This window comes from Pseudophryne corroboree, chromosome 1 (assembly GCF_028390025.1).
Source record: "Pseudophryne corroboree isolate aPseCor3 chromosome 1, aPseCor3.hap2, whole genome shotgun sequence".
NCBI lineage: Eukaryota > Metazoa > Chordata > Amphibia > Anura > Myobatrachidae > Pseudophryne > Pseudophryne corroboree.
In genome coordinates this window covers 966,906,888-966,919,625 of record NC_086444.1, presented here as the reverse complement: position 1 = coordinate 966,919,625, position 12,738 = coordinate 966,906,888, and the positions used below count along the sequence as shown (strand labels likewise).

The following is a 12,738-nucleotide window of genomic DNA, read 5'->3' as shown; positions in this document are numbered from 1 at the left end:
TGATGCTACCACGAATCAAGCCATTGTGAATCCTACGTCCTTTTTAATGACTCGAACCTCTCCAGTTCCTCCGCCTGGCAAGACCTTTGTCGCCACAAGTCTTCGAAAACGGCTGCTTACCTGGGCTCACTCCTCTTCCTTCATGGGTCATCCTGAAGTTCTAAAGACTCTCAAATTTATTCAACAGTCTTATTGGTGGCCACGTCTCAAAGCCGATGTCCAAGAGTTTATAGCAGCATGTCCTAAATGTGCCCAACTTAAGAGTCCAAGAAGTTATCCACCAGAGTTTCATCCATTGCCAGCCCTAGAGGTTCCAGCAGCAGATCAAGAGCTTCAACGTCTATCTAGCATCTGGAGTTGTGTACGTAAGTCCTTGGTCAAAACTTCCGCTCGTTATAAATCTTTTGCAGATAGAAAACGTAAAGCTGTACCGAATTACAAAGTGGGAGACCAAGTTTGGATTTCTACGCGCAATCTCAAGTTCAAAGTTCCTTCTAAGAAATTTGCTCCCAAGTTTATTGGTCCATTTCCCATTGTAAAGGTACTCAACCCTGTGTCATACAAAGTCAAGTTGCCACCGTCTTTGAGAATTCCTAACGCCTTTCATACATCTTTACTGAAGCCTTTGATTCTCAATAAGTTCCGTACTACCCAGTCCAAATCTTCTAAAGTTCACTCTTTGCAGAATGAGGAATTTGAAGTTAAAGAGATTGTGGACTCACGTTCCTGATATGGACGTTTACAGTTTCTGGTAGACTGGAAGGGATACGGTCCGGAGGAGAGATCCTGGGTTTTCTCTGAAGATGTTCATGCTCCAAGACTGGTACAGAAATACTTCTCCAAAAATCCTGACAAGGTTCAAAGGTGTTCGGAGACCACCCGTAGAAGAGGGGGTACTGTCACGAACCGGTCTCTCACCTTTGCGGGTTCTGGGGTTCATCCGTTGTCAGTGCGGTTGCTCGTGGTGCTGTGTGCCCGTGTGGGGACGCGGCGTGATCAATGGCACAGGTAATGCAGAGTCTGGGAACTGTGAGTGCGGGGACCAAATGGCCTAAGGCACTGCAGTGTGTCTGCTGTATAAGAGGTGGCCATGTTGGAGACCAAATAGCTAATACAGAGCACTTGTGAAAACACCTGTGGGCAGGTGTAAGCCAATCCTGTGCTTGTGCTGCCTTTAAGTAGGCTGGGATTATGTTACTCTGGGCGAGTGCTTTGTTGTATCAACGCTGTGCTCTAGCTCTGAGCTCTCTCCGTGCATTCCTGTGTGATTCCCGTGGTCCAGATATCGCCTCCGTTCCCAGAGGTCCGTCTGCAGCCTTCACTGCTGAAAGATCCACCGGCTCTCCGCTGTGCTGTCAGTTAATTGCTCACCTACTGGAAACAGTTGAATTCCCAGAGTCTTGCATGAGGTTACCTAGTCTGTCTGCATATCCTACAAAGTCTGGAGGATCCCATTTCCCTCAGCTGTTCGTTTGTTCAACTCTGCATTTAACCCATTCATCACCTTGTCATCTACTACAGTTTCACAGTGATCTCCGGAACCCGCAAGTAACCCAATTCAGTACTTTTATTTGCTATGTTGTCATTACAAGGATAATTCATCACAGTCTCTCAGTTAACTCTCAAAACTCCATTGCCAATTCTTACAGTTAATTCTTCATGTCTGCATTATCCAGTTAATCACATTCTGCAGTTCAGCATCAAAGCTTGTTTATATTTGCTATGTTGTCATAACAAGGATAATTCTTCACAGTCTCTCAGTTAACTCTCAAAACTCCATTGCAAATCCTTACAGTTAATTCTCCATGTCTGCATTAACCAGTTAAACACAATCTGCAGTTCAGCATCAAAGCTTGTTTTTATTTGGACAATTCAACATTTATTCTTCAGCTTGTTTTGCATATGTTTCCATGAACATTTCTTTTATTTATTTTTGAGTTTTCTCTTGCATATTATTCCTGCAATACTTCAGTATAATATGATGATTAACAACTTGTCAGTTAACTCTTTACTGAATTGTTATTTTGAATAAATATATGAATCGGAACTTTCTTCGTCCTCCCTACTTTCTTCATAGCCCAGCACCTACACCTGTGGTTGGTCCCGGGTTAACGGATTCACAAAAACACCCGGGCCTGACAAAAGGTTGCTCTCATATTTTCCTTTTCCTCTGGAGGATAGGAAAAAATTAGAAAATCCACCGATAGTGGATGCATCAGTCTCTAGGCTGTCACGAAAAATTGTGTTGCCTGTCCCTGGTGCAGCCTCCCTGAAAGACACGGCTGATCGTAAAATTGAGACCACACTCAAATCCTTGTATACAGCTGCTGGGGTGGCCCAGAGACCGACTATTGCATGTGCGTGGATCACAAAAGCCATTGCTAAATCGTCAGGTAACCTAATTGAGGGTTTAGATTCCTTGTCTAGGGGGGATGTTGTTTTACTCCTGCAGCATATACAGGACTCTGAGAACTTTATGGTGGAAGCCATAAAATAAATGGGCTTGCTTAATGCATGCACCACCGCTATGGCAGTGTCAGAACGCAGGGTCTTGTGGCTATGCCAGTGGACTGCTGATGTGGACTCCAGGAAAGGCGTTCACAGGAGAGGCCTTGTTTGGAGATGAACTAGACAAATGGATCTCCAAAGCTACTGCGGGTAAGTCTACGTATCTTCGTTAAGCAGCTTCCCCAGCCAGGAAAGCTTATTCAGCTTCAAATTTACAGTCTTTTCGGACTGCCAACTTTAAGGGTAAATCCAGAGGTGCTTCTACAGCTTCCAGAGGCGCAAGAGGTAAACCACGCAAACCAGCAACTGAAGGTGCTCAGGAACAGAGCTCAAACTCTGCTTCCTCAAAGTCTTCAGCATGACGGTGGACCGCAATGCCTGGAAGGCTGTCAGGTGGGAGCCCGACTAAAATTCTTCAGTCACATCTAGTCAATTTTGTGCTGGGATCCCTGGGTCATAGATCTTATTTCCTAGGGCTACAGACTTGAGTTCCAAGAGCTCCCACCTCACAGATTCTTCAAATCAGGCTTGCCAGTTTCACAAGAGGCAAGTATAACTTTACAGCATGCCGTCCAAAACCTGGTACAGACTCAAGTCATTGTTTCTTCCACCTCATCTGCAAAACAAGGGTTACTATTCCAACTTGTTTGTAGTACCGAAACCGGACGGTTATGTGCATAAACCAGAACGAAAAGCAGAGCCGCAATGTCAGAGGTGTCAACAATTCTCCTCTGAGCAGAAAAAAGCTGTGGCATTGTCAGCGGTCTTCATTCCAGGAGTAGACAACTGGGAAGCAGACTTCCTCAGCAGAGACGAAATGCACCTTAGGGAGTGGGGCCTTCATCCAGAAGTATTCAGGTGCTTGACACATCGATGGAGATATCCACAAATTGACATGATGGCCTCTTGTCGAGTGACCCACAGGCAGTGGCGGTAGACGCTCTGTCGACTCCATGGGTCTATCAGATGGTGTACGTGTTTCCTCCACTTCCTCTGATCCCAAGAATTCTAAAAAGAATAAAAAGAGAAAAGGTACAAGCAATACTCATTGCTCTGGGCTGGCTATGAAGGGCCTGGTACACGGACCTTCTGGAGATGCCCCTCGAAGCTCCGTGGCCTTTACCTCTTCGCGAGGATCTCCTGCAACAGGGCCCGTTCGTCCATCAGGACTTACCACTGCTATGTTTGACAGCATGGAAGTTGAACGGCTGATTCTAGCCAGAAGAGGGATCCCTAACAATGTTATCCCAACTATGATCCAAGCCAGGAAGGGGGTAACGTCTAAACATTACCACCGAATTTGAAAGAAATACGTCTCTTGATGTGAGAGCAGAAATTATTCTGCGGTGGAATTTCATCTGGGACATTTCCTGCTTTTTCTTCAGGCAGGTATGTATGTGGGCCTACGTCTGGGCTCCATAAAAGTCCAGATTTCGGCCTTGTCCATTTTCTTTCAAAAACAATTGGCTTCTCTCCCTGAGGTCCTGACGTTCTTGAAAAGGTGTTCTGCACATCCAACCTCCCTTTGTGCCTCCCATGGCACCTTGGGATCTCAATTTGGTCCTGCAGTTCTGCAGTTCCTCCAAATCGGACTGGTTTGAACCGTTACAGGAGGTGGACGTAAAATATCTTACGTGGAAGACCGTCACACTGTTTGCCTTGGCTTCAGCAAGACATGTGTCGAAGCTAGGGCCTTTGTCTCAGAAAAGCCCCTTTTTAATTTTCTGTGAGGACAGAGCTGAACTCAGATCTCGTCAGCAATTTCTTCCTAAAGTGGTGTCTGCGTTTCAACCAACCTATTGTGGTTCCGGTTGTCACCGACACCTCTGCTACTTCAAAGTCTTTAGATGTTGTGAGGGCTTTGAAGTATAAGTAAAGCTCATCACAGACAATCGGACTCGCTGTTTGTTCTTTATGATCCCAATAAAATAAAGCAGTCCATTGTACGCTGAATCAGGCTCACTATCCAGCATGCTTATTTCACGGCAGGTTTGTTGGTTCCAAAAACTGTACAGGCCCACTCGACTAGGACGGTGGGTTCTTCCTCTTCCTGGGGTGTCTCGGCTTTACAGCTCTGCCGAGCGGCTACTTGGTCTGGTTCGAACATGTTTGCTAAGTTCTACAAGTTCAATAACTTTCTTCAGTTTGGTCAATCAGTTCTGCAGGAACCTCAGCACTCTCCCACCCGGTTTGGGAGCTTTGATACAACCCCATTGTACTAAATGGAACCCCAGTATCCTCTAGGACGTAAGAGAAAATAGGATTTTAATTACCTACCGGGAAATCCTTTTCTCGTAGTCCGTAGAGGATACTGGACGCCCACTCGGTGTTCGTTCTTTCTGCACTGTTTCTTGGTTAAGTATTGTTGTTGGTTCAGCTGTTGTATTCCTGTTTCAAGTTTGGCTAGCATAGCTTTCCTCTTGTTTGTGTGTGTTGGTTCGGAATCTCACAACTATCCTTTTATTTCTTCTCTCAAAGAATGTCCGTCTCCTCAGGCACAGTTTCCTAGACTGAGTCTGGTAGGAGGGGCATAGAGGGAGGAGCCAGCCCACACTATCAAATTCCTAAAGTACCCATGGCTCCTAGTGGAACTGTCTATACCCCATGGTACTAAATGGAAACCCAGTATCCTTTACGGACTACGTAGGTAATTAAAATCCTATTACTTTTATACAAGGTCATAAAATTGACATTTTATTGAATTTCAAACTTAAAACCTTTCAATCTGCAAATCTGGTGTTGGGTAGTATTTCTCAACTCTGGTCACTTATTATTGCCAAAAGATCGTGTATTAGCAACTAATTGGACAAATATACAGTAGATGACTTAATATAGATAAGCTTCTGTGTAGTTTTGTTTGTGTAGTAATAAGTATTAGTGTGACTGTTAGGGTTAGGGCCTTGGGGAGGGGGGGGGGTTAGGGTTAGGCACTCTAGGGAGGTTAACTGAAGCTGTCATCCCTGGCGTCTTAGCCCTAGCCGCCTCTCCCACTATCTTAACCCTAGTCGCCGACCCAGATGGGTTAGGGTAGTGAACACAAGGGGGGGTAAAATAAGTACCCCGTCCCATGTCGGCATTCTAAAGGTCGGGATGCCGGTGTTGGTCATGTAGCCGGCATCTTAACCACCGGTCAGATGTATCATACCCAGTTATATATATATATAAGTATATATATATATATATATTTTTTTTTTTTAATCATGCTATAGAAATACAGTATATTTGAACATACACACACACACACACACACACACACATATTTATTATGGTACCTATAAAATATTAACACTAATGTGGTCATTCCGAGTTGTTCGCTCGCTAGCTGCTTTTAGCAGCATTGCAAACGCTAGGCTGCCGCCCTCTGGGAGTGTATCTTAGCTTAGCAAAATAGCGAACGAAAGATTAGCAGAACTGCTACTAAATAATTTGCTGCAGTTTCTAAGTAGCTCCAGACCTACTCCTAGACTGCGATCACTTCAGTCCATTTATGTCCTGGTTTAACGACACAAACACGCCCTGCGTTAGGCCAGCCACTCCCCCGTTTCTCCAGCCACTCCTGCGTTTTTATCTGGCACGTCTGCGTTTTTTAGCACACTCCCTGAAAACGTCCAGTAACTGCCCTGAAACACCCACTTCCTGTCAATCACACTACGATCACTCGAGCGATGAAAAAACGTTGCTCGACCTTGTGTAAATCTACAAAGTTTTGTGTGAAAGTACTTAGCGCTGCGTACCATGCGCATGCTGATTTTTGCTGTTTTTTTACTTAATCGCTGCACTGCAAAAATCGTCAGCGAGCGAACAACTCGGAATGACCACCTATGTTACTACAGGTCAACCTGTATAGAAAAAATATATATATTGGGGCATCTGTCCAAAAAGAATGCTCAGGCAAATACCTCTGCGTTTTGGTGACGGATCTTTTACTGTATGATAGTTGTTTGCTAAATCAAGTGAACTAAATTAGTTTCCATAAGGTAACATTAAAAGAATTTAAAAAAAAATCTATAAAATATTTAAGCCTTGATATGCCAGAAAGGTATTTGTTAATGGGCAGTTAAGAAGACAAAAGGTTGGCCAGCACCACTGTGATTTGGGCAGGTGGCAGAAGGTTGATGGTCAGTCCTTTTTTGATTTTAACACACATTCACATACCTACTCATACAGTATATCTTGTAGTGATCAATATGTGCTGAAAGCTGTTGATGCCACTGAAAATCACAGTTACTGCTTTTACCAGTACATATGACTTTACACTCACCTTAATACTCAATATTCATAGATGGCCAGAACATAGGTATCTGCATGAAGACGTGAAAATATGAAAGTTGAAATTGTGCTTGTTTAGACTGGTCCTCCATAATGAAATACTAAAAAGTAAATGTTTTTTATATATAGACACTATATATCTAGGACATTGTTAGAAATATTTAATAACGTCATTATTAACCTCTACATGTTTGGAGCATACAATTTATATTGCAACAAAATGCATTTGTAACTAATGCATTACTTTGCTTTTTCAAAATTGTAATACAGTATCATGTTTTTTATTTTATTTAGGTTGTCCATTACCTTGTCCTGTCCTTTGGATCTAACCTTATTTCCAATGGATACACAGCGTTGCAAGATGCAGTTGGAAAGTTGTATGTACCGTAAAATTTATTTCACGCTTCATTGTAGAACGTCTACATTCCAAATTGTTGAAATTTGTATTATTTTAACTGTAATGGGAATGTTGTCTTCTTCTTTTTTTCATAAATTTCTTTAATTTTATCTGTCTAAAACTCGTTTCACGTTTACATTCTGGAATCAGCGATGCAGAGAGGCGGGCCACTAAGCATTGGGGGTTATATCACAGAGGTGATCTCTCACTAGGAAAGAGCAACATGCATAAGCACTCAGTCGCTCCTATGGTGACAGGTTGAAGTGAAGGGAGAATTCTCCAACCAGTTCAGAGAAGTATAATTAAGCTCTGAAGACACTGCTTTTATTGTTTTCTAAGGTTAATCACTCTCGTGTGACGGGAGGAGCATTCTTTCTACACTTCAAACTGTCACCACGGGAGCAATTGAGCGCTACAAACGATGTTCTTTTCTTTCTGAAAAAGCGTTTAGAGAACCCATGTGACTCAGTTCTGCCAAAATTATTCATCAGTGTGTTCTTTATGGAATATTTAGGTGTAAACGCATAATTTTTCATACATATGAACCATATGCATAATGCTGAGAGCTGTCCTCTAAAGTGTTATGAGTATTATGTATGATTATGTTTTCTATAACTTTCTCACTTAAGTTCTATAAAATTTGAGCCTCATAGTCAACATTATGGCCTTTGGAAAAACTGGATTTTCACTTCCACCATCACGAGCCCCGTTTAAAGTAAGGTGTAAATCCACCTAGAAGGTGCACTTTGCCAAAAGCATATTACTGTACATTGGGGTAATTTAACATGTGGACAAGTTGGCAGGAGTGAGCATCCCAGTTCACTTCTAAAGGTGAGTACACACTAGGCGATGTGCTCGGTGAACGACATCGCATAGTGCTTCCCTTCCCGGGCCGCCCAACGGCGAGCATATACACTGTGCAATATTACTAATGATATCGCACAGTGACGTCATGCTGCGGCGGCCGGAGCATGCAGCTTTTGACAATGAGCCCAAATTGAGCTGCATGCACGGCTGAGATGCATCGCTCATCTACAACGGCATACACACTGGGCGATATAGTAAACTATATCGCTCAGGAGGGGGAAAAATTAGCATAGTTCACTATATCGCTAAGTGTGGCAACCCACCTTTAATTGCAGTTTCTATATAAAGCTGTCCCTTGTTTGTGTGCTACATACAAAAGAAAACAGTAATTTTTTCCCTAAATGCAAAAATAAAAAAATTGTGCCTCTTGCATAGCTAGATGGGGGATCAGTACGAAATCACGCTGGACAGGATCACGCTGGTCGGAATACCGACACCGGGATCCCGACCGGCACAATCCCGACAGGGGGGGCGAGCCCAACGCATCCCCTTGCGGGCACTAATTTATTCTCCCTCTATGGGTGTTGTGGACACCCACAGAGGGAGAATATGTCGTCATTGTGCTGGTCGGGATCCCGGTGTCGGTATTTCGACCGGCGGGATCCCGTCCGGTGGGATCTTGACCGCATCCCGCTAGATGGTATGTGTGGGCGCACATTGTCCCCTTTCAGATGGTTTTGCTCCTACCTCTAAATGAGGCCCAGGTTCCTTCTCTAGTGAAGTTTCCAGGATTTCATTGAACAATCCTAGATAATGCCACTTGCTGGTAAATACGTTGAGATCTGAAGTTGTACAGCAACAGATTAGTTGCAATTGGCCGCCTACATTGCACGTATGTTACAGCAACAACATACTATGGGGTTGATGCAGAGTTCAAAAGCTTCTGCGTCCAATACATTCTCCATAAAAAAAAACAACAACCACACACGCAATTGTACAATTTTGCATACAGTAAGTCACAGTTGGTGTGCAGATTTGCCAAGTTTATGTCAAGCATAAATCCAATGCATCATCATTATCAGTGAATATTTGCACCCCCCACACACTGATATGGGTTTAACAGGTGTATATGCATTTTGTGCAGGTCTGCAACAGTTTACAATTGCACAAACATGCCCCTACTGTATTCAGCCTTTGTTAGACCGCACTTTTCTTTCCTCATCTTACAAATCTGTAACCTACGTGTGTAGCCTATTTTCTCAGCATGCTCCATACCAGTTTGCTTATATTGCGCTATGCAAATTGATGTACGTCTATCTCAACATCAACTTTTTTATGTATAGCCATCCATTCAGCTCATAAGAAGATACATTGATCTTGGTATTACATAATTGTGTCTTCTGACAAATATAATGAGAATTTCTCTTACGTCCTAGAGGATACTGGGAATCCAATTAGTACCATGGGGTATAGACGGGTCCAAAAGGAGCCTTGGGCACTTTAAGAAATTGATAGTGTGCGCTGGCTACTCCCTCTATGCCCCTCCTACCAGACTCGGTTTAGAAAATATGCCCGGAGGAGCCGGTCATGTCCCTGGAAGCTACTGAAGAGTTTTCTGCATTTATTTTCTGTGTTTGTTGTTTTCAGGCATGACTGGATGGCACTAGCCTGCCTCTTTCGTGGGACTTAGGGGGGGAACGACCCAACCTCTCTCAGGGTTAATGGTCCCGTTCCCTGCTGCAGGACACTAGCTCCTGAGGGAACTATTCGCAAACCCCACCACGGCGAGCGTATATTCCCGTAGCACTCCGTTACCCCTAACAGAGCCAGAAGAAAGAAGAGAGGTGAGTACTAAGCCAGTGTCCCGGATAGGGGCAGCCATTATGGCAGCATACGGCAGACGCACGGCTTCTAAACGGGGCGGACTGCGTCTCCCGCTGTGTACAGACACAGACGCTGAACAGCTACACAGGGGGTAATTCAGAGTTAATCGCAGCAGAAAATTTGTTAGCAGTTGAGCAAAACCATGTGCACTGCAGGTGGGGCAGATGTAACATATGCAAAGAGAGTTAGATTTGGGTGGGTTATATTGTTTCTGTGCAAGGTAAATACTGTCTGCTTTATTTTTACACTGCAATTTAGATTTCAGTTTGAAGACACCCCTCCCAAATCTAACTCTCTCTGTTCATGTTATATCTGCCCCCCTGCAGTGCACATGCAAGTTGATCTCACATAGCAACTGTTTGCTACCCGTGCGATCAATTCGACGCCGCCTATGGTGGTGGGCTTTTTTGTATAGCAAGGCTGCAATTGCTTATGCAAAAAAAATTTTGTGTAGAACTAGACCAGGGTAACAGTTACTTACCTTGTGCGATCGATCCAGCAGGTCCCGGAATTGACGTCAGACATCCGCCCTCCAAACGCCTGGACACGCCTGCGTTGGATTCGCCACTCCCTGAAAAGAGTGAGTTGCCGCCCCGGAACGCCTTCCTGCTTTCAATCTTCTTGCGATCGCGCTATCAATCACTTTCTTCGTTCTTCTGGTCGTTGCCCGCCGACGTCCGTCGCTGGGCAACGACGCGCGTGTGCTTTGTGGCAGAACCGACCGCTGCGACAACCAGCAGCGTGCGAACGGGTCAGAATGACCCCCATGGTTTTGACCAACTGCTAACAAATTTGCTGCTGCGATCAACTCTGAATTAGGCCCACAGTACCCAGACTGGCAACAAAGCCATAAAAGAGTCTGTCTCCATTTTATACAGACAGTATAAAAAAGAGCAGGAAGACTGCGCGCCATTGGAGGGGTGGAGCTTCACTATGAGCGGATCCAGCATCTCACCAGCGCCATTTTCCCTCTGCAGCTGACACAGACACTGACTGACAGGGACGTGCAGCTCCTCCGGAGAGACTCCAGATTACCTCAGCGGTACCAGAGGTTCATAGCAGGTGGGAGCGATTATTAGTGTACTTAGTCTGTGACTCGGCTAAGCTTGGCATTAGCGTTAAGGGCGCCATGTACTGGTTCCATACTCCCTCTGTGTCTCCCTGGAAGGGCTCTTTGTGGGTTAATTGTGCTTTTAACTTTTTCCTGTGTGTGTGCTGTCACTGCTGCAGTATGTCAGGCAAACAGTGTGTTTCATGTAAGGCACAGTGTTCCTCTTCCCCAGGGGGTTCACTAGTGTGTACTTAATTTAGAGTCCCTTCCCAGGCTAGTGGGGCAGAACCAGCATGGCTGGACTCCATAAATGGAATGATTTCCACAATCTCTACTAAGTTATCTCGAGAAAGAGACGCAATACTTAAGACAATCTATGACTGAGTTTATGAAAAGAGACTCAGTACCCAAACCAGCGTTTCAGTCTCCTGCCATTTGTCCGCAAAAACGCACTTTGGCCCATATCCTGCAGTCTGACTTGGATAATGGGGGTTCAGAAATGGAGAAGGGTGAGGTGGACTCAGAGGTGGGGGAGGCTCATCTGTCACAGGGAATAGAGGCTCTCATAGAAGTTATCAGAGAAGTTCTAAATATCCCTGATAAGGTATCAGTGGAGAGTGAGGAATCTTATTTTAATATAAAAAAGAAATCCTCAGCCACTTTTCCTGTGTCAAAGTAAATAAATACCCTGTTTGAAGAACCGTGTGTTAGTCCTGATAGGAAATTTCAAATCCCTAAACGGTTGTTATCATCCTTTCCTTTTCCTCCTGAGGATAGGAAAAAATGGGAAAATCCACTTATGGTGGATGCTTCAATGTCCAGGCTTTCATGAAAAATTGTATTGCCTGTCCCGGGTACAGCCTCCGTAAAAGCCCTAAAAGAAGCGACTGAACGTAAAATTGAGACTACGCTCAAATCCTTGTATACAGCTGCAGGGGTGGCCCAGAGACCCACTATAGCATGTGGTTGGATTACAAAAGCCATTGCCAAATGGTCGGGTAACCTGATTGAAGGGTTAGACATCTTGCCTCAGGAGGAGGTTATCTTGTTCCTACAGCATATACAGAATTTTATGATGGAAGCCATAAAAGAAATAGGCTTGCTTAATGCACGCACTACGGCTATGGCAGTGTCTGCATGCAGGGGTCTATGGCTACGCCAGTGGACTGAGGATGCGGACTCCAGGAAAGGGGTGGGAGGCCTCACTTTTACAGGCAAGGCTTATTTGGAGATGAACTAGACAAATTGATCTTCAAAGCTACTGCGAGTACCTTCCTTCCAATTCACAGTCCTTTTGGACTTCCAAGTTTAGGGGCAAACCATAGGGTTCTTCTACAGCCACCAGAGGTGTTAGAGGTAAACCACGCAAACCAGCATCTGCCGGTTCACAGGAACAGAGCTCAACCTTCTGCTTCCTTAAAACCTTCAGCATGACAGTGGACCGTGATGCCTGGAAGACTGGTAGGTGGGAGCCCAGCTAAAATTCTTCAGTCACATATGGACAAGTTCGTGCCAGGATCCCTGGGTCATAGATCTTATTTCCCAGGGCTACAGACAGGAGTTCTAGGAGCTTCCCACCTCACAGACTCAGGTCATTGTTCCAGTTCCACCTCATCTGCAAAACAAGGGGTACTATTCCAACTTGTTTGTAGTACCGAAACCGGACGGTTCGGTAAGACCGATTCTGAACCTCAAGTCGTTGAACCCGTACCTAAGAGTGTTCAAATTCAAGATGGAGTCTCTGAGAGCGGTGATCTCAGGTCTAGAGGAGGGAGAATTCCTAGCGTCTCTGGATATCAAGGATGCGTACCTTCACATTCCG

General features: G+C 44.6%; 1 protein-coding gene across 3 annotated transcripts in view; it reads left to right on the top strand.

The window, feature by feature from the left end:
• GLRB (glycine receptor beta) overlaps positions 1–12,738 on the top strand; it is a 268,807-nt gene that overhangs the window by 188,535 nt on the left and 67,534 nt on the right. For all 3 annotated transcript variants that reach the window (XR_010177463.1, XM_063920484.1, XM_063920485.1), the window contains one exon: positions 7,072–7,154. Coding sequence is in view for 2 of the 3 variants with exons in the window: in XM_063920484.1 (XP_063776554.1) it covers positions 7,072–7,154 (83 nt within the window). In the remaining variant the exon portion in view is untranslated. The remainder of the gene's footprint in view (positions 1–7,071; positions 7,155–12,738) is intronic.